This window comes from Elgaria multicarinata, chromosome 7 (genome assembly GCF_023053635.1).
Source record: "Elgaria multicarinata webbii isolate HBS135686 ecotype San Diego chromosome 7, rElgMul1.1.pri, whole genome shotgun sequence".
NCBI lineage: Eukaryota > Metazoa > Chordata > Lepidosauria > Squamata > Anguidae > Elgaria > Elgaria multicarinata.
The window spans coordinates 102,002,322-102,029,815 of record NC_086177.1 but is presented as its reverse complement, the minus strand read 5'-3'; the positions used below and the strand labels follow the sequence as shown (position 1 = coordinate 102,029,815).

General features: G+C 39.4%; 1 protein-coding gene across 2 annotated transcripts in view; it reads left to right on the top strand.

Moving 5' to 3' along the window:
• ASAP1 (ArfGAP with SH3 domain, ankyrin repeat and PH domain 1) overlaps positions 1-27,494 on the top strand; it is a 156,040-nt gene extending 128,546 nt beyond the window's left edge. For both annotated transcript variants that reach the window (XM_063131140.1, XM_063131139.1), the window contains exons 17-29: positions 304-395; positions 2,164-2,350; positions 2,707-2,792; positions 4,697-4,812; positions 5,683-5,750; positions 6,584-6,691; positions 9,079-9,310; positions 12,199-12,369; positions 13,694-13,760; positions 18,811-18,869; positions 19,901-20,406; positions 22,061-22,183; positions 24,830-27,494. In XM_063131140.1, coding sequence (XP_062987210.1) covers positions 304-395; positions 2,164-2,350; positions 2,707-2,792; positions 4,697-4,812; positions 5,683-5,750; positions 6,584-6,691; positions 9,079-9,310; positions 12,199-12,369; positions 13,694-13,760; positions 18,811-18,869; positions 19,901-20,406; positions 22,061-22,183; positions 24,830-24,904 — 1,890 coding nt within the window. In that variant the 3' untranslated portion in view covers positions 24,905-27,494. The remainder of the gene's footprint in view (positions 1-303; positions 396-2,163; positions 2,351-2,706; positions 2,793-4,696; positions 4,813-5,682; positions 5,751-6,583; positions 6,692-9,078; positions 9,311-12,198; positions 12,370-13,693; positions 13,761-18,810; positions 18,870-19,900; positions 20,407-22,060; positions 22,184-24,829) is intronic.

Here is a 27,494-nt window from a genome sequence, read left to right as displayed (position 1 = left end):
ATCTCTGTCCCCTTTTAATATGCTAGTCATGGGTATTTGCATGTATCATCAGTTAGAATTTAAAAAACCATTATACTTCAAATATTATGCTTTGGAAGTCTTGGGGTGTTTACCGATGAGGCACTCGTCATGCAATCACCCTGCCTCATTCATGGATTTCTACAGAGGATCCAGATGAAGTTATCTTGAACTTGTAACCCTTCTGTGTTTTCCCACTTCTTGTTCTGCCTATTTTAATTCCACAAAAAACCTGTTAAGGAACACACTCCTAATTGCAATATCTTTTTTTTTTAACTTCTACAGCTGGCCAAGAACATAGGAAACAATAGTTTTAATGAAATTATGGAGGGGAACTTACCAAGTCCTTCTCCAAAACCTACTCCATCAAGTGATATGTAAGTAATGAAAAACCATATTTGGACAAAATTAACATTGGTAATAAGAGAGAGAGAGAGAGAAAAAACTAAGGGTGACTGTAATATAAAACAAAGCCAAGAAATAAATTTCATGAACAAGCACTAAATATCAGGCATCTACTTTTCAGATCGTATTCTTCACAAGATCCAGCTTTCCCCCCAGTGCAATTCATGATGGTTGTTGTTGTTGTTGTTGTTGTTGTAATAACTTAGTAGCAGGGAGTTGATGAGGAGAGGAACTGTGTATTCCCTTTCATCCACAAAGATTGCTATGCTGAGGAAAAAATAAGATTCTCAGAGCCAGGTTAGGGATGTTTTTTGCATAGATTGCAGAGTAATCTAGAAGGTGACATCACCTGATTTTCAGGGACCCCCCTTCTTCCTCCACCCCACCCTCATCCCCATTCAGCAGGGTCCCCTGATCCTCTGTGCAGCATTTTCAAGGGGCTGCTGTTGGGAGGAGGAGTGAGAGGGCCTGGAAGTCTGTTTTCCCTGGTTCCATTGCACAGACCTAAACGTGGATCCATCTCAATATGTTGAGAGGACTTTATTAAGCTTGTTAATAAAGGTGCAGATTTTCTTAGTCTGTCAGACTCCAGTATTACCATTTCACACATTACATATTTTCAAGAAGGTAACTGGATTTGCCTTATAAGCCTTCATCAGCTATTTTATTTTCTCGAACTATTAGAGAAGAGACGCCATACAGAACACTATTTTCTCAACAAGTCCCTCATCAATTCACAGTATGCATTGAATTAATAATGCTTCATTTATGTTCCCAAACCAGTTGCCTTGAAAAATCCTGCTGTAAACCTAGTTTTGTCACTGTTGCCTGAGTGATTTGTGAAAAGTAAAGATCAAACTTAAATAAAAGGCAGGTAATATTTTTACAAGCCCACTCAAAAAGCAAACAAACTTCAACTAGTAGTTCACACTTCCTGTATGGTGACCCATGATGTAAAAGTATTGTAGATAATGCTGTTTTTCTTTTATAGTTGAACTGTGTTTCTGACTACAGCACTGCTTTAGGCCCAGAAGAATGTCCTCTGATTTGAATTCCAAAAAAGCACTATTGCTATCTGGTCCTCTCTAGTCTCCAACTGCTTGCTTAACTTGTTCTGATCCTCTTCTGCTTCTATATTCTCTCTTACTTAGTCATTCTTCCCTCTTTAGTCCTTTTGCTTATCCCTTCTGACAGATCCAAACTATCCCTTTCAATGTGATGTTTGGACAATCATAGGTTTTTTTATCTTCTGCAGTCTGGGCTTGAAGAGAGGGTTATATCGGATGCAGGAACACCTGTGGGCCATCTACATTTGCTGCATTGCCTGAACTGGGAAATGTTGCCTAAAATGCACTATACAATCATCCTCTCAGGATTTTCTTCATAGCTCTGTTTGAAAATATACTTTAAAAATTACAAATTGGTTATCTCAGGGTTTTAATATATAACTTGCGTATTCTGATAGTACTTTCAGTTGCATCTGTGACTAGGTCTTTGTATTTCGACACAAAACAGTAACTGAACACTTTCGTATTCAGAGGCTTAATCCTTGGAGTGGGGACACTCTGATTTAGAGGTATCTTGATAAAAGCAGCTAGGAGGTGAACAAATTATTGCTGATTTGCTCTTCAGATACGTTTGTAATTAAACTGTGTCCTGCAATCCAAAATGGAATTTGATTATTTATTGAAAAGCAATCTGGTAATATAAGACATCTAATAATATTTTCCCCATTTTCAGGACTGCACGCAAAGAATTTATTACTGCTAAATATGTAGATCATAAGTTCTCCAGAAAGACTTGTGCATCTGCAGCAGCTAAATTGAATGAACTACTTGAGGCTGTTAAATCCAGGGAATTACTTGCACTAATTCAAGTCTATGCAGAAGGGGTTGAGCTAATGGAGCCATTGCTGGAGCCTGGACAGGTAAGACATCAGACAAGTGAACTGAAAGGTATGACTATAACAAACAAAGCCCATAACCTTAAAAAGATATACATACAAGAGAATATGGATAACAGTCGACTACGTAGTTCAACGTGAAGCAAGCTGTTACTCTTCTATGTATTCCTTTGTGCAGAGTCAATTTATGTTATTTTGCTCATGCACATATAAGACTGGTAGATAATTTTATCTACTTGGAGCTTTTTAAAGTTAATAAATAATAAAATGTCTTCAATATATTCTGGGTGAGAGAAATCATGTGCATTACAATTTAGCATTTTTATCTGGAGAAAAGACCCCTAGAGTCCTTAATACTCAGCTCTTCCTTCTATTTTTAGGAGCCAGGGGAAACAGCTCTTCATTTAGCAGTCCGGACTGCTGACCAAACTTCACTCCATCTGGTTGACTTCCTTGTACAAAACTGGTAAAGGCTATTTGCTTGTATCCTGGGTTGTAAGCATTAATTCAATCTCTCTCAAACTTTGAAAATCCAAAGTAAAACCCGAACCCTCTGAATTTAGAACCTAACATAATAAAAGCTTTCTGGATCCATCCAGCCAAGAACCCTCTTTCCGAGATGCTTCTGGGAATCCCACAAACTGGGAACGAAGGCAGCAGCTCTCCCCAGTTGTTTCTATCAATAACTGTTGATAGGATTGATCCTTTTAGGGGGGAAAAACCCATGTCACTCTGTGGCAACAAATTCCTTAAAGTTAATTGGAAGAGAATTTTCTTTCCTTTGTCCTGAATGGTACTACCCTCAAATTTTATTTGGTGACCCTGAGCTGTCATATTACATGAGAGGAGGGAAAATATCGTCTACCTTTTCCATGATTATTTTGGTTATGCTTTATGTACCTTTTCTCCAGGTTGGTGTGAGGAAGGCATCCCACAACGGGTTAACTCCCCCTGTCGCCCAGGAAAAGCAGGGACTCACATGACTGAGTTTTAAGCCCTCTGTTGGTCTGAAGCTCCTCCTAGCCAGTTCGTCCCTGCTTTTCGCCCAGGATTTTTCACAGTCAGTTGCCGAGTGAGGGCCCAATCCGGACTACAGCATGGGGAGAAGAGAGCATTAACCCTTTCCTCCCCACATTGTTCTCCACTGGAAATCTCTCCCTCTTAGCCATTCTTTGTGTCAGAACATACTATTTTCAGTAAAGAGCAAATTACACAATTTGCGTGTTTGTGCACACATGCAATTTTTGGCTGGAAAATGGTATAGGGAATAAAGAGCCACCCTCCCTCCCTCCATGCTGCAGTCTCTACCCACATGGTTGCTTTTTGCCAAAAGAAAGAAAGAAATGTCAATGTAACATGTATTGTTTTTATTGTAACAATTATTATTATTATTATTATTATTGTGGTCTCAAATAAATGTCAAACTAATAATAATAATAAATGTCACATTAACTAATGTGACATTATTATTATTATTATTATTAGTTTTATTATTATTAGTTTGACCTTTATTTGATTTTTTCATTGAAGCTATCTACTACAGACAAAAGTTCTCTTTCCTGGTTAGTCACTGTCAGTTCTGATACCATCAGTGAAGGTGGGATTTATTTATCCCCCTCCCCCACCCCAGTGTGCATCACACATTCTCCCACATGCACTGGTCACAACTTCCCTATTCTTCTGTCTCTGGCATGGCCTTCAATCTCCAGCTTCCTCTGCTGCAACAATTTCTGGATATATTCAGCCTTAGCTCCTCAACCTGGCACCACCACAAGGTTCTTAACCAGTTTCTGGCAGCTGCCATGATTTGCTTCTCATATTTGTGGTGGAGACACATCCATGCTTGTCAAATTTGGGGCAAGAATCATAGAACAGTAGAGTTGGAAGGGGCCTATAAGGCCATCGAGTCCAACCCCCTGCTCAGTGCAGGAATCCAACCTAAAACATACCTGACAGATGGTTGTCTGCCATAGATGGATTCTCTGCCATAGTGTTCCACCTGGTAGAAAGCTGGATTGATGGAAGGGAATTGCAGCTAAGCAAACCTTAATGGTTTGAGGGTGAGGGTTTTAATGGAATTGTTTTATATGTTATTGTAAAGCGCCTCGATGCCAGAAATGGTGAGGCGGCGCTATAAAAATGCTTTAAATAAATAAATAAATAAAAGATAGGGGGACAGGATGGCTATGATTACTAGAGTATCTCATACGATATTGCTAATATTTTCTTTTTCTTACCTAGTTGTAATCTTTTCTCAGTATAGAATAAAGTACATACATGCATGTGCACTTGCATGCATAATGCACAACAAACACAATGCAGATTATTTGTCATGGGACACTAATACTGTTTTTTCACTTTGATTTTTAGTGGAAACCTGGATAAACAGACAGCATTGGGGAATACGGTTCTGCACTACTGCAGTATATATAATAAGCCTGAATGTTTGAAATTGCTTTTGAAGGGCAAGCCAGCAATAGATATAGGTGAGCAAGTCCGTCTCTTTGGAATATTTTTCAGTATTCCATACAGAAGGTTTTTTAAAGCTTTAAATAGGGCCATTAGAATGAAATGCAAAAAAGAAAAGTATAACTAACTGGAAGGCAAACATTTCAACTTAGACGCAGACTTGAAGTAATTAAAAATATTCCTCAAGTAATTAAAAATATTCCTTAGTGCAACTCTTTTGATGATTCCTGATTTGCATTTTGTTCATATTTCAAATGTGCATTTGATAATTTAGCTCAGCTATTATTGCCTTTGATGTTAACTTGTTAAAATGAAATAGCATTTTACTCCTGCTTTCCCAGATAATGAAAATTCAGAGCAAAACTTATAAGGTCATTTTTTTTTCTTCATGTACTTTCATGACACTTGGAGGTCTTGAAAGTGTTTTTCGGAGAATTCATAAATTTAGATATGTACAGTTGAGATGTAATAGTGGGGTGTCAGGGTAATATTTTCAAAATAGAGTAAGTGTGTTTCCAGAATCCAACGTGTTTCAGGCTCCCCACATCATCTTTCTGCTTCTAGTACCCAAGAAAGCCAGATCTCACCTACTAACCATTACACATCTACTTTGCTTGCAGTAGAAAAGCAAGAAATCCCTTTCACTCCCATCAGCCAAAAATAGGGTTCTTTATCTTTGAACTGGGCTAATTTCATATTCTTGAAATGCTTTTGCTGATCTGTGGGATCTCTTGTGCTCCCAGATCACTCCCAGTGTACATATCAATAGTTTCATTTTAATTTTACCTTACCTTTTAAATGTTTAGTTTTTCAGAATTCTGAATTTCATTATAACGTTTTGCATCATAGTTTGACTAATTAATTAATTTCATGTTTAAATTTTATAGTAAACCATACTGGAGAGACGGCTCTGGACACAGCAAAAAGACTGAAAGCTATCCAGTGTGAAGATTTGGTAAGGGAACAAAACCACGTGGGCTACAATTATGGAGCCAAGCAGGGAAAGAGTCTGAAAATTCCTTTAATTCTGCAGGGAAACACAACACGTATGCATTAGATTTAGAGATTCCATAAGTGGGATTCTCCTGCTTACTGGGGAGGGGAGGAAGAGAAGTGATTTTCACCAGTGCCCCCCTACACCCCTCAAAAATCTGCTCCAGTGGGATGGAGGACCCTCCTCAACTGTATGGGAGGTAGCACAGGAAGGGAAAGGAAGAACTGGCAAAAAGAATCTCCCCTCCTCGTTTTGTGGGTGGCAGCCTCTGCTAAGTCTCCAACCCTTCTGAGAGCAGAACCAAGTCTTTATGTCTAGTATAAAACACGGAATTCTGAGTTTTCATTTTAAAAACCATGAAGATACAAGAGACGCTTATATCAGATGTGAACCGGTGTGTGCATTCCTCTACCTAAGTGCAGGGCCTCTCCATTTCACCCAACATCTTTGCAACTCTCCAAGGCCCTCTATTCATTCTCAGGCATGTTTCTCCGAATGCTCCATTGAACCTCAATCCCAACTCCCTAGGCAACACAGCCTTCCCTAATTTTCCAAAAGCACTTTTTTTTTTTTTAGAGAAAATAAAGCTAGCTCTGCATATTTATTTAGTTTGAATTATATTACTTTATTCAAGGAGTTTTATTTATTGTTGAAAGACAAATCCGCCCATAAAAAATAAATGAAAACTGTAATATGGTAAAGCTGTCCCTGGAAACAGAAAATAAGTTTTGTTTTGTTTTGTTTTGTTTTAAAAGATTGTCAGATTAATATTTCTAAATTGTATGTGTTTTCAGCTTTCCCAGGCCAAAGTCGGAAAGTTAAATCCGCATGTACATGTAGAGTATGAGTGGAATCTTCGACAAGAAGAAATGGATGAAAGTGATGATGACTTGGATGACAAGGTAAAGAGAAGTTTTGGATCAAATTATTCCACATCAGATTTTTTGTGGGGAGGCGGGGGGCTGACTGCATGCTTAGAGTGACTACTTCTGCCACCTTCTTAAAGGTTGCATGAGAGATCCTGAAGATTTCTGTGAAACAAGGGGTCATCCCATTCCTCCATGTCAAGCAGCCAGACTTTCTCGGTTCTTGAGAGTCTATTATTTCGTAGCTATGGTCATTTCAGAATGCAGTTGGTCTGTTGGGGCCATGTTGGCATGTGTCTTTTCAAGAGAAGATGCACAGGCTAGAAGGAACTGCTGTAGACTGGTGTAATGGGCAGCAACCTGGTCACAATGCATCCTCAGTGAGATTTCAGCTATTCCAGCATGCCCATGACTGCTGTAGCATCCATGGCTTCACTTCAGGACTGCATGCGAAGCACCCTATGTTACCTCGTATTCTTGTTTGTTGGTGATGATGAGGTGGAAGAACCACCCACAGTCTTGAGCAGGTGCAAAGTTCTCTTGCGGAAGGCGAGGGTGCTTGTTGAAGGCTGTTGTAAAGGCAGCTTGGTTTGGGGAGCTGTTGGTGCTATTCATGGTTTAGGCATGCTTGTTAATGGTGGCCTTGCTAGCAGAGCCATTTGTCCAGATGTCTCAGGAGTTGATGTTGAGTTCTGTGTCACCAGCATCAGAGCCATCGTTTTGGCTGCTGATGCTTGTCTTGAACACTGATGCTTGTCTGGAACGCGGCTGCTGCTGCCCACAGTGTCTAGTTTATAATAATGGTTCAACCTCAAGGTGCTTATTGTGAGTGATGCCTTCCTTAATTTTTTTTCCTATGAGTGTTCAGCTTTTCTTGGTGTTCTTGAGCTGAACAATCGAACTCCTTCAAGCCCATTTCTTTGAATACTACCTCCAAAGTAGGATCAGCACTTTGGATAACTCCTTCAGAGTTCTGGCTGGTCCCATTGAAATTAGAGCCACCAGCCTCCACTGAGCTTTAACATTTTATTTTAAAAACATCATTTTATTCTAAAACATAGTATTTTGTTCTGACTTTTATACTGTTAGTTTTACTCTACCCTGTGCCTGTTTGGTGCATTCTCTTCCCCTTCTTATTTATTATGATTTTATTAGAATGTAAGCCTATGCGGCAGGGTCTTGCTATTTTATTGTTTTACTCTGTACAGCACCATGTACATTGATGGTGCTATATAAATAAATAAGAAGAAGAAGAAGAAGCAGTTATGGAGCGCATTGTTTAACTTTCACAAGTAAACATGCATTTTGAAACCTAATTGGAAAATGCTGTTTCTATACTTCAAATTACTTACCATCACAACAGGGTTTCTACCCCTCCTCCACCCCCATGGAGATCTACATTGGAGCAGAGGCATAACAAGTAGGGAGAGGATTAAGTATCCTTCTGACATTTCTCCACTCAAAGGGTTGGATCAAAAGTTTTCACTCCATTCTTTTCAGTATGAAACAACAACAAAACGGTGGCATCATGGTTTCATTACCTGTGTTTGAACACTAGGACCCTGTTCAGATGACATGCTAAGCCAGAGTGGTTAAGCATTTTGGGCTAAACTTTATGGCTTAACATGTTGTGTGACCCATGACTTAGTGAGCCTGTTCAGAAGACACCTAAACCCTGCTGGTTAAGGCTTTTGGTTAAGCAGCAGGGTTTAAGGTGTTTTGTGCAATGCGTTTTGCTTAACCCTGCTCACTCACTAACCAGGGTTAGAGGCTCTGCAGCAGGGTTAGAGGCTGTAACCATGGCTTAAAGTGTTATGTGTGACAGCACAGCTTGTGGTTAGTGCTAACTCCAGAGAACCACATTTTCACTAAACACAGAGCCTGAAGTGTTGTCTGAACAGGCTCAGCATGTTGTGTGGACCATTTCTTACCATAATGGCTACATAACCATGGTTTAAACACACTAACCATTTGCTGCAAAATGGTTAGCAGCCTAACCATAGCTTAATGTATTGTCCGAACAGGTCCAATATGTAGCTAGTCTCAGTAACCTTTTTACAGTTCTACTAAATAATTATAATGTATTTGTGAACAAATGTTTTATTTATAGGGTGTGTTTTTCCCTCCTAACATCCACCAGAACTTTGTGTTTATGGGCCTTCCATGTTTGCAAATAACAGGATGCACACTGCAGTGTTGCAGCTGCATTGAAGTGAATTAGGATGTTTTTGATTACTCAGGACATCCATTTATAGATTGGTGGCTTGTGCATGAATCTAATTTTCAGGTTCTTCCTTTTGTTAACCGTGAGGAACTACAGTACTCAAAACTATTTGTGTAATAGTTGTTTCTTTTTCATCTGCATTACCTTTTAATGAACTGAACAGTACATATTGTAACAAGTGCGTTAAATTTTCCCACAGCCTAGTCCAATAAAGAAAGAGCGTTCTCCAAGACCCCAGAGCTTTTGTCATTCTTCCAGCATTTCTCCTCAAGACAAAATGGCTCTTCCTGGTCTTAGCACTCCAAGAGACAAACAGAGACTCTCCTATGGAGCCTTTCCCAATCAGATTTTTGTCTCTATGAGCACAGAGTCTACAACTTCACCAACAGCAGCAGATGCCCCTCCACTTCCTCCTAGAAATGCTGGCAAAGGTAAGTTGTTAAATACTACTGTTAGTGTTTACTGTAATCTTTTGTGATTTGCTGGGATTTCCCTTCACTTTCATAAACATATACATTTCAGCTTTTTGAAAGTTATATTTTGTAATGTTTAAATTTAATGTTTATAGTAGGCTAAATTTCTCAGATCATGCAAAAGCTAGTAAGATATTAATTTCACCTTAAAATATTTAGAACCTACTTATTTCTGTGTTTCAATTTCTCTTACAGTTTTGCCTCACTTATTGGACTTTGTCCATATATTCCCAATTCTGAAAATATGGTCACTTTTACGTAAACATTTTGGGCAAATCCTCCCACCTCCACCTTCTGGTGGTGTTTTTGAATTGTGTTTTTTTTCCCAGTGATTGCTTTGAAAGGGGGCCAAAAATGCTCATATATTTGGTAAACACTGCACACACTTTGTATTGGTTTCATTTGTTCTCAGTGGCCAGCGTATAGCCAAGTCATGACATAATTCCATTCACTTCTGTGATTCCCAGGTGGCTGGGATGGCTCCTGTGACTAATACAGGAATCATTGCCCTCATTCTAAATTAGCTTAATTTGGCCACAGTGACATTGCAGCTTGGAAAGGCAACTCCCTCGAAAGAAAGCGCCAGCACAGTGGATGCTTATCAGCCAACTTTTCTAAACAGCCCCTGTAGAAGGATTGACACCATCCAAAACGTTGGGCTATTCGTGAAGTTTTTTTTAAAAAATAACCTTTTTAACAAGAAAAATAAAAAATAAAAAATCTTTTCACCAGCACCAGAGCCAGCGTCTCTCTCCTTTTGCACACAGTGACAATTGTCATCCTGCCAGATTGATTGGCTATATAGTACTGAGACGTCTTCCCTTTCACTAATTGGCTGAAATCACCCATGTAACTAATCAAGGAAGAAGATATAGGGCAAACAACAGTGAACAGGATACAAAATATATATCACTGTCTAGGATATTTCTAAAGAAAAAAATTACTCCCTCTGAAAGCTCTATTTTCAACTGGAAAATCAAAATGGCAAAACATTCAGCACAGGCCTAGACAAAATATATTGCTTTAATATCTCAAAAGAGCTGGCCTTGAAATTCTTCATTAGGCAAATTGTGATACAAACAAATGACATTTAAAGCAATATACTCAGTTGCCACTAAATTGAAGCAATCTAAGGGAAGTCATTCTTGAAAAGAAAAAATATATATGCTTCTAATTAACATGCATGTGTTTGGAGAGTTTTACACAAGTGGATCTAGCTAGACAGATCTCTTAAATTTGCCAGTAAGCAATTTTTTTGCAAGTTTAATAAACCCAGGAATGATAATACGATACTACAAAATCTTTTCCTTTTAGTGTCAGTGATACCTTTAATTGGAATTATAGTTCTGCAATATCTCTCAACCCACTGAATTAAAAAAAATACAAAGTTTGGTTTCCATCCACTGTCTGAAACCTCACTATTAAGTTAGAGATAAACAATATTAATAGCACTACGATGTGACATACAGCAGTAATCAAGAAGAATTATACAAATGTCACATATACTGAAGTGCAGTATTTCAGCTCAGGAAATTAATTTTACATTACTTAACACTTTATTCTCTGTAGCCTGCAGATAGCATTTTGCTCATCACAAAATATGTTTACATGTTGTCCCTTGAGGGGAAAAAAACTCTGAGGAAAAAAATATATAATCCAAATTACTGAACAGACGTGGAAAATATTATGCCACTAGGGTAGCATATTCATCTGTATTGGGCAAACTACGGGTAGCACGGAATCCATAGTTTGGAGTGCATTTACTAACTATCCAGAGATTTGCCTGTACAAGGGGGTTGGCAGGGGCAGACTTTCTTGCCCACATCTCTTCCCACCAGCTCCCAGAGCTCCCTGAAAATGCTCCCCCAAGGTTCAGTGGACCCTACTTTTTTATTTTACTACATATCTATCCTGCCTGTTATCTTGCAAGGAACCGAAGACAGCTTACATGATCCTCCTCCTCTCCATTTTATCATTACAACAACCCTGTGAGGTTGGTTAGGCTGAGAATCTGCAAACTGCCCTGCCCCCCCAAAAAATCTTCTTTAAGTAGAGCAGAAGATGTCTTCAATTGATTTTCCACCATTTCTTATATGGCACTGATGTTCATAAACGGCTCAGTATTCATACATTGTAATGATAATAATTACACTTCCCATTCATCATTTATGTAATGCTTTTGGAGTGTTCTAAACACTTCACAGTGACATTATCTTCTTGTAATGTATAACAGAAACCTGTACTATTGTCCATATTATTATCCCCAAATTGCAGAGGCCTTCCCCAAGGCTACCTACTGACCTGAAATTTTAACTGGGGACTTCCACTCTGTTATACCATGACTTCTTAGCTTCTGTGCTATGGTTTTAGGTTTAACTTTTGAAATATATGGAACTTAAATTATTGTATTTTAGTTTAACAAGTGGTAACACTGACAGCGTTTTTATAACTGAAATGCATAAGATTAAACATAAGTTTTAGTCATACTTAGAGTAGAACCATTAAAATAAATAGGACTGACATTTGCCATAATGATTAAGTAATTTAAGCGCTGTCTGCTGTGTCTAAATATTAAACAGAAATTCCTTTGCAGTAGCTTCTCTCTTTTACTCCATGTATGTGTCTGTATACGTGCACTGTTCCAGTCAGAGTACTTGTATTTGCCAGAAAAGCTTATCGTGAAATACGAATGTTGTTCATCTTACTAATGTTTGGAATGGCTTATTGTTTTTCAGTCCTTTGTTAAACTTTACTGTTTACTGTGGTCTGATTTTGAGTTTCTTTTGTGCTACCTTGGTTTTAACCCATCCTTGTGTTGGTAAGAAGATGTTTGTTTGATTTTACAGGTCCATCTGGCCCTCCTTCAACCCTCCCTTTAAGCACTCAAACCACTAGTGGCAGCTCCACTCTGTCTAAGAAGAGGCCCCCTCCCCCACCTCCTGGACACAAAAGAACCCTTTCTGACCCACCAAGCCCACTACCTCATGGACCCCAGAATAAGGGCCAAATTCCTTGGGGTGAGTTTTAAAATACTAAGTAAAGATAACTCTCGGGTAACTGTGTGTGTTTTTCTGGTCTTAATGCTGGAGCTATTCATAATGGCTCAGTTCAAACATCTCATCAAACTATGGTTACGGAAGTCTAATTATGACTTGGTTGGATGTGTGAATTGATAAACTGTTGGCCAGCAAACCAGAATCCAAAATCATGGTTTGTGTTTGGGGATCATAGTTTGTGCTACAGTTTGGCGTGATGCCTGAATTGGCAAACCATCACTCCACCTCCAGAGGACCCTCCATTTAGAAAAGGGTGTGCTGAGCAGATACAAACTGGAAGTAGGCAAAACAAAAAACAGTGTGAGAGCTCTTAGGGCATGTCTACACCTTAAAGTTGTAGAGGGAGGGAGGGGGGAGGATCACAGACTTACATGCTTCTCCCCCAGGGTCTTGACGGGTGCATGGCGTCCCGGAAGGAAAGAGGGATGTTGCGGCTGCCATTTTTTTTATTATTAGTATTTTTAACAAGGGTGAAGGCAAAAGGGTGAAGGAGCGCAATTGCGCTCCACTGAAAAAAGTGAGTAAACAAACAAGAAATGAACCCACTCTCTGCCCCCCATTCCTGGGATGGTGAAATTGCTGCACCACACCCCCATAGGCATGGAGCTACTCCGCGCATCTCCATGCCCATTTCAGGCCCTGGGAGCTTGCGCCACACCAGCTGTGGTCCTCGGGATGGTCCCAGAACCACAGTGAAAATCGGGGTAATTGGGCAACCAGTTATCCCGGGAAAATGGAGGGGTCATCCCTGCCTGCCACCGGTATCCCCTGTGCATTATTTCGATGTACAGGCACGATCCAGGGATGACCATGGAAAAAAGGGGTGGTGTAGACATACCCTTAGTATCTTTGGAGTAAGGAACTTCCACAATATGGCCAATGATTCACAGAGGTAAAATTCTAGACTATTGTCTTCTTTAGTGAACTTTGTGACTTTTGGAATCCTTATAGTAAAGATGACTTCCTTATATGGACTAAATTGGGGCAAAGTTGTTGTTGGTTTTTCAAAGGATCAAGAAGTTTTAACTCTTGTTCAGCTTCCTTCATAGCACCTTGGCCACAAACACATAAATGTACATGCAGGCAGGGTTGAACAGCGTTACTTCCTGTACAAACACTGACAAACTCAATAGAATTGTATAGATGTTGTTTAAATTATCGTTAATTTGAATTACTGTTTTGTTTTAAATACCCTTCTCTTACCAGCAGACTTTAATTGCTGAAACTCACATTCCATGGGAAGCTGTATTATAGATTAAGACATGTTTAATATTTTAATCCTTAGGTAATGATTTGGGTCCACCAGCCACAAAGACTGCAAACAAGTTTGAGGGGATGTCTCAACAATCAGGGTAAGCCGTTTAGACTTGCATTGCCTTTTTATAGTCGCTATAGTCATGCAAGAATATTAATCCAGATGAGGCTAGACTTCCATGAGTCCAAAGAAAATAATTTCTTCACATTTATAGTAGAACGGAGCTGTTCCCATATCACCATTAGCTTTTCTAGACTGGGTATGTAGTGCAAAGCCCAGTGGCTGCATCTGCACTGTCCATCCTCTCCTTGGAGTGGTGACTCCCCTGGGGGGCGGGGAAGGGGATAAGGGAAGTATTGAATTATTATTTATTATTTCAACTAAATGAATAGCTTGCAATCGTTACCTTAATATTTTTATAGTAAATCAAATAGATACTGCTTGTTCTATAGATACCGGCTCTATTTTGCCAGCATCCAGCAAATGGTTTCCATCCTATCAGAAAATTGTTTTGTCTTCGTTCCCATGTTCTCACATGGTTAAGTGGTTTTTGACATAAATGCAGAGACATATAATTTATTCTCTGTACATAATAGTATGAATTATTATACTTCTCCACATTTATTGATTGATTGATTGTTATATTGATTTACTTGATTTATATCCTACTTTTCCATCCAAAAAAATAGTGCCCAAGGTGGCTTTTTAGAGTAACAAATAATAACCATTCATAACCGTTACTGCCATATACATAATAAACGCTTGGGAATTCACAGGCAGATATTCCGCATGATTTAATAGAAACAATGCCAGATCCATTTCTAAATTAATATGTGGTGTTAACTTTATCTTACCCCTTTTCTTTAATCAGCTTGCACAAGTCCACTATAGATTAAAATAATTTTCATCTTTTTTTGACGTTTGTAACAGTTCTTGCCAACTAAACCATATACCTTATGTAACTTCATAGGTGTTACATGCCATCACATCATCATTTTAATACAATATTGATGAAGAAAATTATTTGCTCAACCACACATATTCCCAAATATCAAATGTTATACTAGTCCCTAAATCTTGACCCCACTTTATCATGTTGTTCAGTTTGTTCCTTCTCACAGTAGAAACATAGCAAAAGTTTGCACTTCCAGTTTGGCATTATTTCTCAAATTCTGTACACTCCTATATTTGATATCTATTTCCACATAACTTTTTATAAGAGTTTCATAACTGTAAATAATCAAACCAAGGTAAGTAATCCATTTCCATTCTTAATTTCACTGTATGTCTAGGGTTCAGGGTTTTCCATAGGATGACATCTTATAGGCCACTTCCAACTCTACTACTGTATGATTCTGTGATCTTGGCAGGAGGGATGCGTCACACAAATTTCATATTAAATACAGGGAAGAAAATGACAGGAACAAAGTTCTTATGATTAGATTTGCCACAGTTATTTTTGACGGATGGGTGAATTAACAAGATCGGCCAATTTCACATAATAAAGATCGGTGACCAACAGTCAGAAAACAGAACTGGAAGAAATCACTGCAATGAGTCACTTTGAATTCTTCGTTCTTACTGCAGCTCTTACTGTTCTAATTTTTAGGAAGATTTAGGGTGCAATCCTATGAGATGCGCCCTGGCTACTCGTAAGCCCCCAAACACTGAGGCTTTATCCAATGTATCCATTTTAGCTAGGTGGATGATTTTGCCAGTCTAATGGAGGCTTCAGGGAGGGGAAGGGAAGGACAGCTGAGGATACTTTATAGCCCCATGTCCCTGGTCTCCTCTGCTGTCCACCCCAGGAAATACCTAGATTTCCTACTGCCTGGGCACGGTAATGGACTGGATGAGGGCTAATAAATACCTAGTGCCTGGGCACGGTAATGGACTGGATGAGGGCTAACAAACTGAGACTCAATCCAGACAAGACGGAGGTACTGTTAGCGGGTGGTTCATTTGTCTGGCGAGGTGATGTTTGCCCTGTCCTGGACGGGGTTGCACTCTCCCTAAAGGAGCAGGTCCGTAATTTGGGGGTGCTCTTGGATCCAGAACTGTCACTTGAGGCACAGGTGAACTCAGTGGCAAAGAGCACCTTTTATCAGCTTAGGCTGATATACCAACTGCGCCCTTATCTGGACAGAGATAGCCTAGCTACAGTTATCCATGCTCTGATAACCTCTCATTTGGATTACTGCAATGCGTTATACGTGGGGCTGCCTTTGAAAACGGTCCAGAAACTTCAACTGGTACAAAACAGGGCAGCCCGTTTACTAACAGGGACTGGCTGACGAGACCACATCACGCCAGTCCTTTTCCAGCTTCATTGGCTGCCAGTCCAGGTCCGGGCCCGATTCAAAGTGCTGGTATTGACATTTAAAGCTCTAAACAGCTTGGGGCCAGGCTATCTGAAGGAACGCCTCCTCTCGTATGTACCTGCCCAGACCCTAAGGTCATCATCAGGGGTCCTTCTCCGTGAGCCCCTGCCAAAGGAAGTGAGGCAGGTGGCTACCAGGAGGAGGGCCTTCTCTGCTGTGGCACCCCGGCTGTGGAATGTGCCCCCTAAGGAGATTCGCTTGGCCCCTACATTATATGCTTTTAGACGCCAGGTGAAGACCTTTTTATTCTCCCAGCATTATAACAGTCTATAAATAAATTTTAACTTGATGTTTTAAATTTGTAATTTTGCATTGCTGCTGTTTTTATCTGGTTGAGCTTTTATATTGTATTTTATATTATGGTTCTATACTGTTGTTTTATACTTTGAATGTTTTTAATTTTTGTGAACTGCCCAGAGAACTCCGGCTATTGGGCGGTATAGAAATGTAATTAATTAATAAATAAATATTTCCCCAGCTCTGTGCTCTGTTTTCCTGGCTCCCAGCTTGGAGCTCAGTTTACAAGCTCAGAGCCAGGAAACCGAGCAATCCTATGACACCACAGACCCTGTCTAGGGGGCTTAGGATTCTTTTCTTATTAACAATGAGATGATTAAGACAGTGAGGCCTAATTTATGGAGCAGTAGAGATATTAGCTATGAGGTAGTTTCTACACAAAAAGGTATAAAAACATGCTCATTTAGAATGCGGGAACGTCATACTGCTATGAAGTTGAATGCTCCAAATACTTCATTTAAATAGTTTGGGCTGGTGTAAGTTTTAAATACAACTTTGAAACCTTTTGAAGTGCTTCAGTGCCTACAACATTGTTTTCTGCCTAGTCACACTGTTTCCAATAGGCCTTAGAAACAGTTTTTCCTTAAAATTTTATTAATTTATTTTATAATACACTAACCACATCCATACTTATTCTGTAACCCTTAGAAACCGTTAAACTGTAGTTTATTTTACATACTATGCTCATGTATTTTCTTTCTAATCATTGCATGTTTGACATTTGAGAAATTGAGAATGAGAATTTCACTTGCACTTCCTGCCTCCTTAGGGAGGATGTGGCATTAAGGCTTGTGAACCTTAATTCCCAATTTCCCTGCTTTTTTGTGCTTGGTTGAAAGCTGTAGAGCCTTAACGTTGTTTTGTAAACCATAGGTTTTTTGTTTAATGAATTATATATAATTCTGTCTGATTTTAAAAGCAGCTGTTGCAAATAATGAGACTTGATCCATAACATATATTTTTCTGATCAGCTAAAAACAAGCATTTTTCTCCTCAAAATCAGACAGATCAGAAGAAGGGGAAAAACAGGACAAGTTTTTTTAAAAAAACCAGGATAAAACCAGGAGTTTGTGGTGATTACTTTTAATACATTTGAGTTTTTAAGACAGAATATAGATGGAGGATTGAAATAGAAAGTAGGGGATCTGGGGATTCTCAGTCAACATGACTGTAAAGAGGAAAATAAGGAGGAAACCCCCCATAGAGAGCTTTGATTTAAGGGCCTTATGGGATCAGTGTTATCTGGTGACTAAGAGGTTTTCTACATTAGGAAAAAAATGCATCCTTACCAGGTCTCAAATCGTCCCCATTCAAAACAGCCTCCTTCAGACTACGACCAACAGCGACCATGTGATTTTGAATTGAAAAGGGAATGCCTTTGAAAAAGATAGGCTGCGATGAAACACCGCTATATAGCGGTGGAATAAATAATGTCATAATAAATAGATGCTGGATTATCTCTGTGTTATAAAAACACAGGATTACTAGGAGGAAACTGTGGGAGATGTCGTGGCTGATGACAATGTGATGAAATCAACCCACAAACTTCCCTGAGTGGCCAGTCACGAGTGTGCTATAAATCACTTGCTTAGAGAAGCCCTAAGAGTGTGGGAGATATTTATACTCAACTGAATAGCCTGTTCAGAATTGAATGGGAACTTGGTACTTAGAATGAGATCTCTCCTTTTTAAGGTACGAAGACTAGATCTCTAAGAGCAAGTAATATTTAGGAAATTCTATTTACCGTTAAGCTGTTAGGATCTAAGAGCCTGTAGCAAAGCTTCACCAGCAGGATGACAGTCAGCCTTCCTCAGCCAATCAGCATGGCATGAAGGTCAGCCCAGCCCAGCCGCACAGTCACACTGGCACTGCCAGCAAGCATTATTCATGAGCCCTCCTGTGGTGAGGGGACTGAGGGCAAAAAAAGTGGGAAAGGAACAGAACTGCTAGCACCCATGGTGACATGGGCTTTATGCTAGTAAATATCATATTCTGAAAGAAACGAACCCTTGAAATGTGACTACCTAACAATGGAAATGTTCAAACATGGCAGGTGCAGGAGCTTGAATGCAGCACAGGTTTTGTGCTAAAATCCTTCAGAATTCAAGGAACAAATATGTTGCCATCGTCGTTTCAACTCGTTCCTTTTTAGCTCCATTCAGCTTCTATTTTTGAAGTGTCTTATTTACACTGGTCAAGATATATATGCCAGTCTTCTTTCCCTAAACCTTTTTCTAAAGCAACATATATGCAGACATTGTTAGCCACATCTGTTATGCAACTGTGATGTGTTTATACAGCTTTTATTCTGTTTGGATAAGGGAAGCCCGCAGTCAACACTACTGTGAGATTTCCAGTCTGTTCTGTGGAAAATGTTTGCGCTGCTAATATTGATGTCTAGTACTCTAAATATGAGGCATTCGGATCTTTCAGTATAGAATCGTAACTTCTTGTGTATTTATTCATCAGCACTGGGACTGCTAAAACTGCACTGGGCCCAAGAGTTCTTCCAAAACTACCTCAAAAGGGTAAGTGTTATTTAAAATATACATGTGAGTGAGCTGATTTAAACTGAATCAGACCATTGCACCATCCAGCCTAGCATTGTCTACTGTTGACTGACAGGATCTCTCCAAAATCTCAGGCACAGATCTTTCCCAGCCCAATATTTATTTCTCCCCACCACCACCACTTCCCAGTGGTGCTCTGTGTGTGTGTGTGTGTGTGTGTGTGTGTGTTTACAATTGCATCTGGAAGTATTGTGTAAAACAGATGGTAAATCTGCAGCCCTTGTGCTGGATGCTGCCTGCTGTGCTGTGAAGAGAGGAGCCCCCTTCTCACCACACATCACTGTGTGTGTGTGTGTGTGTGTGTGAGAGAGAGAGAGAGAGAGAGAGAGAGAGATGGGAAGGAGACTGAAAATATGGTGTGTGTGTGGGGGGGGATAGGGGTATGTATGTGAATGAATGGGTGGGTGGTATGTGTGTGCATGTGTGAATTGGCTCCAGACCAGCATGTCAGGGCCATATGGCAGCCCACTTTGGACTGTAACCCCATCCATTGCTGGCATATGGAGTTTGAAGTGTTGTCTAAAGCCATTTCGGACCTTGGGCCAAAAAAAGTTTCTGACCCCTCACATGAAATAAAAATCCATGGAGAGAAGTGATGAGTTCTTGCCTAATCCTGGGGGACTTGATTAGTTTTAGGGCACTTCAGCACTTGGGAGAGGCAAGAGCTAAGAATGCAGTTGCTATAGTGCTGCCCTGTTTTGTACATATGCCACTTAGTCTAGAAGGGGGAATGAGAGGGTCACACCTGCAGTTGTTTCTCTTTTCCTGTGTTTAACAGGATTGTGCTTCAGAGACTGTATGTACATCATTATTTCTCTTGCTGGTCATGGGTCAGGGCACATATCTGTGATAGCCCAAGAGTGGCGTGAAGTGTAAGCAGCAGCCACAGAATAGGAGTGAAGAGTCGGTGGAAATTTTATCTTATGGCAAGACAGGGTAACTGGGGATTTTCCTGAAATTCATCTCATTGTCTTTACTTTCTATTTCAGTGGCACTAAGAAAAATAGAAACCATTCATCTTCCTTCAATCGATAAATCCAGTCAACATTCTGAAATCTTTCAGAAATCGGCTTCACTTTCTATCGATCTGCCCCAGAAACCACAACCTGGAGATTTACCCCCAAAGCCTCAGCCTCTGGAACCGCCCCAGAAACCTCAAATTGGAGATTTACCCCCAAAGCCAGGAGAACTACCCCCAAAACCTCAATTAGGAGATCTGCCACCAAAACCACAACTTGCAGACTTACCTCCAAAGCCCCAAATGAAGGACCTTCCTCCAAAGCCTCAACTCGGAGATTCTTTGGTTAAAACTCCCGGTGGAGAAGTATCGCCAAAGACTCAGCTCTCAGAGGCAAATCAAAAATCTCATTCCATAGATCTTTCTCCAAAGGTACAGTCTAGAGAGACCATCCAAAAGCAACCATCTGAAGACTCCAATGATGTAACTCATGCATTGCCAGACACTCCAGTGCCACTTCCTAGAAAGATAAACTTGGTAAGTAGGCATTTTCTTCTTTTTTTTTAATTGCCAGCGAGTTTTTGTTGTTGCTGTCAACACGGTTGTGGGATTTTTACAGTCTAATAGAGGGGAAACCACAAGGAATTGGGTGCATGCAGTGATGTTGCTTGGAGAGACCAGCTTTCTTGATGCATTTTGCCCCAAATGTCAATACAAGCAATACAGTTTTCCACTGTACCTCAGCTGACTTTAATCGATGGTTGTACAGACACAATCATGTATTTCAAAATTAGCTCACCTGAGAAACATGACTATTTTTATTATCACCACCATCATCTCTCTTTTCTCACTCGTGGTGGTTTTTCTAGATGGACATGACGAGCTTTGCCACGTCATGCTGTCTTTTACTGATTCAGGAATTTCCTGACTATTGAGCATGCTTTAAGTATGACTGCTTTCTGGGTGTGGGTGTGGGTGTATTTTGGTAGGCCCAGTTCCTAACGGTTTTCTATGTAGTTCTTTGATGTGATGCCAGTGACTGATGTGACTAACGGAATAATTGTGACGTTGTTGTTGGATGATGATGATGATACTTACGCTTTTACAGTGAGTAAGTATTTGCTGAAGCTATATTTTGATTAATAAAATTTAAATCTTTCCAATTATTAATACTAAAGTGTGCATTTTCAGAGCTATCCATTTTGCTTAAGTGGCCTAAAACTGCTCCCCCCTTCTTTATCACTGAGATATTTAACCATAACTTTCCTTTAACTCTTGACAGCTAGCTTGAGATTGGAGAACTGAAGGGACTTAACCATTAGCAGGAGACCAAGGGTCACTGGGAGGCTCCATCCTCAGCCTCCCAGGATGAACATAATGGAAAGGGGAAACTAACCTGGCCCTATCTTTTGGCCTTGCGTAGGAGCAGCTACCATGAGTTTGCTTGGCTCCTCCCTGCCTGCAAGAGCACTTTGCTCCGACTGACAGTTGCCCTGTGACATGGAGAGCAGCACACTTTGGTCTCATCCATCCAAGGGACACTGAAAAGCTGGACTCTCTGCCTCCCCGGAAGAATATCTTGGCAAGGGGAAGAGCAGCCTGGCCACATCCATCATCCAGAGAAGGAGCTACTGCTCCGATGGTTGTTCTCCTATTCTATCACTATTCCTCTTCCCTTTTTATCATGTCAAACTGAGCTTCTGTACAGGGATTTTCTTATCTTTCAATATCTGTAAAGCAGATAGATATCTTTTATATAATACAATAATATAATTATCACCATCTATAATATGGGGATCGTATAGGCCTACTTTGCAGGATTGTATATGTAAATCATTTTTTAAAACTCAGGAAAGGAGCTATATAAGTACTTTATTTATTACATTCCTACATCACCCAGTAGCAGAAGCTCTCTGATTCTGTAATTCACTGTATCAGTGTGTGTGTGTGTGTGTGTGTGTGTTTTAAATCTGCTTTGCACAGCACATATTACTGCTTTCAGTATTCTGATTGTTGGATGTTTTAGTAAAACTGGAAAAAAAGACTAAACTAATATTAAATTAAATAAAACTCTAGATATTTGAAACAAGGTTTATTCTAGGTACAGTACTCACTGGATTTGTTCTTACCAATGAAAGAATAAAATTACAGAATTGTTTTTCCACCTTCTAATATGTTTTCTTTTTTTAAGGGCAAGAACAAAATTAGGAGAGTGAAGACAATCTACGATTGCCAGGCAGATAATGATGATGAGCTTACCTTTGTGGAAGGTGAAATTATTATTGTAACAGGTGAAGAGGACCAAGAGTGGTGGGTATGTATCTTTTAAAAAATAAATTTCCATCACACAAAAGTTGAAGTTTTGCCTTACACTTTATTCCACAGTATAGAAATATAGTTTTACCGCATGCTGCATTACTAATTGTATTCTAGACCACTTCAGTTGTAACAACTACACTTAAACTACAGAATATGGTTTGCAATTTATAAGCAGAATTTCAAATCATTTAATTTGTTACTGTGCTAAAGTTTATTAAGGATCAAGTGGAGCTCCGTTATAATCAGTGAACATGGTGCCATTAACTTCAGTTGGAGATGGATTTGAATTCAGATGGCCTGATAGCCTCAGCTATGGGGCGGTATACAAATGTAATAAATAATAATAATTATTATTATTACATTGACTGTGTAAGGCAAGAAGTGGATAGGCTCAGGTACAAGGGCCTTGCACCAGTGCAAGTTCACAAGTCACAGTGTTACCCTGGTGCAGTAAAACATTTCATCAGAGCAGCCACTGAAGATTGTGCTGCAGCATGCAAGGCCTTGCACATAAAAAGTGGATATAAAAGGAGTGTGGCAAGATAAAGCAAAATCCTCTTCCTACTATCATAGCTAGGAGCCCCTTGGTATGCTGACATTAATATTTAGGCCAAACTCCAAAGAAGCACATTAGTAGTTTTGCACACCCTGTGGACTTGCATTCCTAGTAACACCACATGGCAATATGAAACTGTTTCAAAACGCACTTCATGATATGACACAGATCTGATGCTCAAAGGAAAACATTCCTCTGTTTGGGCATTCCTAAAGTAACCCTTTGTATCCTAAGTGAATGTAAGCCCTGCTCAAGGGCATGGGCAGCCTTGCACTCTTTCCCCTTCTTTTTAAAAGAACCACAGGAACAAATAAGAAGCAATTTTCCTTAACCTTTCTTTAAACCAACATATAACATTTTTTAAAAAAAATCATTTTAAAACGGTTGGAGGCCATGCATCTGTTTGTGTTACTTAATATCATGGGCACTAGCTAATAAGAGTCCCACAAAAGCCATATACACATCCATGGAAGCTGTTTTTTCACTCCTCTGAGAGGAGGAACTGGACATAACTTGAAGTGTAAGAAAACACTGTAAAATCAATTGGACGAAAGACTACAGTGGGACCAAACCCTAAATGTCTGTAAGAACATTGGAAGCTGCCTTATAATGAATCAGATAATTGGTCCATCTAGCCCAGGATTGTCTACAGCACAGGTGGGAACCTTTTTGCTCTTGAGGGCCACATTCCCACAGGGGTAATCTGTCAGGAACTCCATGCCAGCCAAGGGCAGGGCCTCCCCCTTCTTTTTCTCCCCCCCCCCTCCCCAAAGTAGGCTGATCAGGGAGGTCTTGCCAAAGGTCTGAACTGATTGTTTGCAGAGGGCTTTTGAAATTAGGCCGACAGCCACATGCAGCCCATCCCTGTTCGGCACTGACTGGCAGTGGCTTTCCAGCGTTTTGGACAGGAATATTTCCTGCGACTACATGGAGATACCAGGGATTAAACCTGGAACCTTCTGCAGGCAAAGCGTATGTTCAGCCACTGTGGTACAGCCCTTGCCCATTGATTGATTGATTTTGATTTTTTGATTTGTTAAATTTATGTACCGCCCCATAGCTGAAGCTCTCTGGGCGGTTTACAAAAGTTAAAAACAGTGAACATTAAAAATACAAAAGTATACAAAATGTAAAACCATCAAAAATATAAAAACAACAGTATAAAACAGTATCCAGATTGACAACTGTCAGCCAAGTGGCACAATATCTGGGTGCCTTTTCCCCCTGGCAGCAAGGTCCTTCATTGGGCCCCAGTATGTGCAAATTGTAACCCCTGGTCTTCGATGTTGGGAGCCTCCATTTTCCTGCTAGGCAGAATTCGTTAATTTTTTAAGTAACGTTGAGATCGTAACTCCCAGATTCAACCAGTGCAAGTGAAACAGTTTCCCCCGCAAGTCACTGCTGTACAGTGGACAACAACAGCTCTGCAATACCTGGCCCACCATTCTTGAGCAGGTTGCACCTCTGCATATCAGCAAGCATTATGGTAAGAAGGAAAAAGCATATGGTTAGCATGTGAATGGCCAAAGGTGGCCTACATCTCATTCAAGAAGGTGGGTATTTTTGGAACAGTTTATATTTGGAAGTATCCCAAATATTTTCAATTTAACTACTACCTCTGGCTTTATCTTAGAACATGTCTGGGCCCAGTTGGGGCATTTGAAATCACTTGTTCATTGTTTCAGAATGAAGTGAAAAACCTGTCCCTTGACAATTCCTCTATATTGTTTTTGAATGCATGTGGCAAGCCTAGAGCCCTGAATATTTGAGGCTGCTATTATTAGTCTATGAATCATGCCAACTATTATATAACCTATATAAATGTGTTACTTTAACTTAAGGTCATGATCCCAGTGTGGGCATTTGTGGTTATCCACATGTGGAGGTGTCTAAAGTCAAATAGAGCTGCTTCTGTACAAAAGTCGGTGACAGATTCCGATGAAGGAGGTTGAAGCATGAAACTATCAGCTAGCCAGCACATAAAATGCATTGTGGAATCACCTGAAAGCTTTGTGTGGGTAACAGTTGCAGGAACATTTAGTACAGAACTGATGTCTCTAAAACGACGTTTGCTCTTCTTTGCAGATTGGCCACATCGAAGGAAAGCCAGAGAGGAAAGGGGTTTTCCCTGTATCCTTCGTCCACATTTTGTCAGATTAAGTCAAATTGGAAACTTGAGCATTGCACATCCTTCCTGCAAGACGGGCTTTTAGCACGAAGCAAACAGCTGCTGCATCCCTGTAATTCTGTGCACAATTGTGGATATATATGTATATATAACGGCTGTTAACAGAACGAGAACTCATTGTTCACCGTCTGAGGTGACTTAACACTTGTATTGTAAATAGATGGTGTTACTCTGCCTTTGCCAGTATTATGGTAGCCTTGGGACCTGGCACGCCTTATTGGGTTTGCTCCAGCCATCCTTGGCATCAAGCACTTACATCTCTCTGTCTGTGTGTATGAACTACCACCTCTCTAAATATGGTTAGTCTCATTCAGTCCCGTTTAACTGTACAGAAGTTACCATTCCTAATAAATCAGTATTCTTAAAATAGATAACTAGCAGACAGTTAGATTCAGTTTTCAAAACGAACTGCTTTGGCTCATTTACAGCCTAGTTTACAGCTACAAATGTATACAATCTACAGCTTGTGAAATCCACTTCCTTAGTATTTGTTCCAAAACAAAAAGTGTTCAGTGTACACATCAAACAAAAGAAATATTCACTGATGCTACAGATAGCCAGTAGTATATTATGGTGTGTGAACAGCATTTCATGTTTGTATTATGTAAGTTGCAGTTTCTCCCTGTGATATTTACCTCACTTAAAACCATCTGAAAGTCTTCAATAAAAATGTATCTGATGAATGAATGCATTTGGGACTTTTGGCTGGAGGTTTCCTTTCACTGAACCAAGGACTCATAAGAAAAATAGTCTATTCCCATTTGCATGCATTCAGATCCTTCCTTAGAAACTCTGATTATGCAGAAAAGTTAGACATCTGTCAGCTTTTTAAACGTTTTTAAACAGTGTGACCTTGTGATGATCCATTTGCCGTGAAAGAGAAGCTTACGTGAGCATTTGCTTGCTAACTAATAGGCTCATCTAGAAAATAACTTTGCTGTTAGGGGATTCGAACCTTCAACCCATTGGAGGATATTAAGCCGTAATGTTAATTTAGTATTATTGCCTGGAAAAATCAAAACAGTTAAAATGGTAATTGAGATGAAAGAAACATAACCTCTCCTGCAAATTATCAGCTGTTAATTAATGAAACCAGACAGTAATATCTGGAATTACATTTGCTTTTATTGAATCCCAGTTATGGCTCAAGATTGAATTCTAAGAATCTGCCAACAATCATGGAACCACAAATTTAATACCTTAGGAAGGATGTCTTTTGACCTGTGGTAGCTTTATATAGTTCTAATATTGCATTACTTGCAGCTAAAACTCCTTCTTTGTTCTAATCAATGTATCAAGGACATATTCATTTCTGATATGATGTATCATTTATTTATTACTGACCATTCTTATTTTTGATCATATGAAGGGCAGAATGTTCTTGTTCTGCTTATGATCAATAGAACGTTTACTATGTGGTTCTGTGTGTTTTGTAGGTTTGCCTGGCATATATTGCTCAAAAGATTACTTGGGCAATAGCACAAGTTTCTTTTCCTTTATAGCAGATTCTTGTGACTCCATGTCAAAATGTTTCATTTCACAAAAGCACAAGTTCAAATTAATCTCTGAGGCTTTCACTTTTGATGTTTTACAACCCTGTACTCAGTGAATATTTATTTTTATTTAAATGGTTATCATACAAAACATAATCAATCTAAGAAATCTTGCATGAAGAAAAGCAAAATATTTATCAGCTATTATTGGAAAGTGGTTTTTAAACAATTGCTTCATCCGTTTCATGACACATTTTGTTAAAAGACATAAGCGTACAAATGAGTGAGTGAGCCTGTTGGCATCAACTCTGCTGTGTTACCAATTTCAGTGTTTTCAGACTCATACTGTTTATATGAAACCTAGAACAACAATGACTTCACACACCATATTGCTCGTCAATGCAATGTTCTTCAGATGCATTAAAGAACAAAACTGATCTATCTTTTTTGTCAAGTATATTTTAAAATTTTCTCAAAATCCACATTTAAAAAAAGGAAAAGCAAACTGTTTAAAGAAGATCCAGATGTGTAAAATGATGTAGAGTCAAATGTCTATTATTTTGTATGCTTTTTGAAGTAGTATAATATGAATTTTTTAAAAAATAAAATGAGTTCCATCAGGAACAAGAGTTGACTATTCTGGGTGATTTGAGAGTCCATAGGAGAATTAAATTGCAATGTATGATATATAGGTTGAGTTTAAGTACAGTATTGTCTTTAAACTCAGAGCCACTATCTGCAATTTTGTACATGACATATTTGGAAAGACTGTTTGTTTTGGGAGGGTTTCCCCCTGGGAGAGGGAACAATGTTATGCAAGTGGTGTGTTATTTTACTGTTGAACAGCGATTGCTATTTATTTTTTTATGACATAGAGCATCAACATGTATAGAAAGCAGATCTGGTAGAGCCACTAGTTGGAAACTGAAGTCTCATTTGAATGTTACAATCATCCTACATCAGTACACTCGTCTCATCAAGTGTTTAATGTGACAGTTTGAGTACTGTATGTGTTAATTTCTACTTTTTTAATATTTAAAATTGCTTTTAAATAAATGTATTCAGTTGA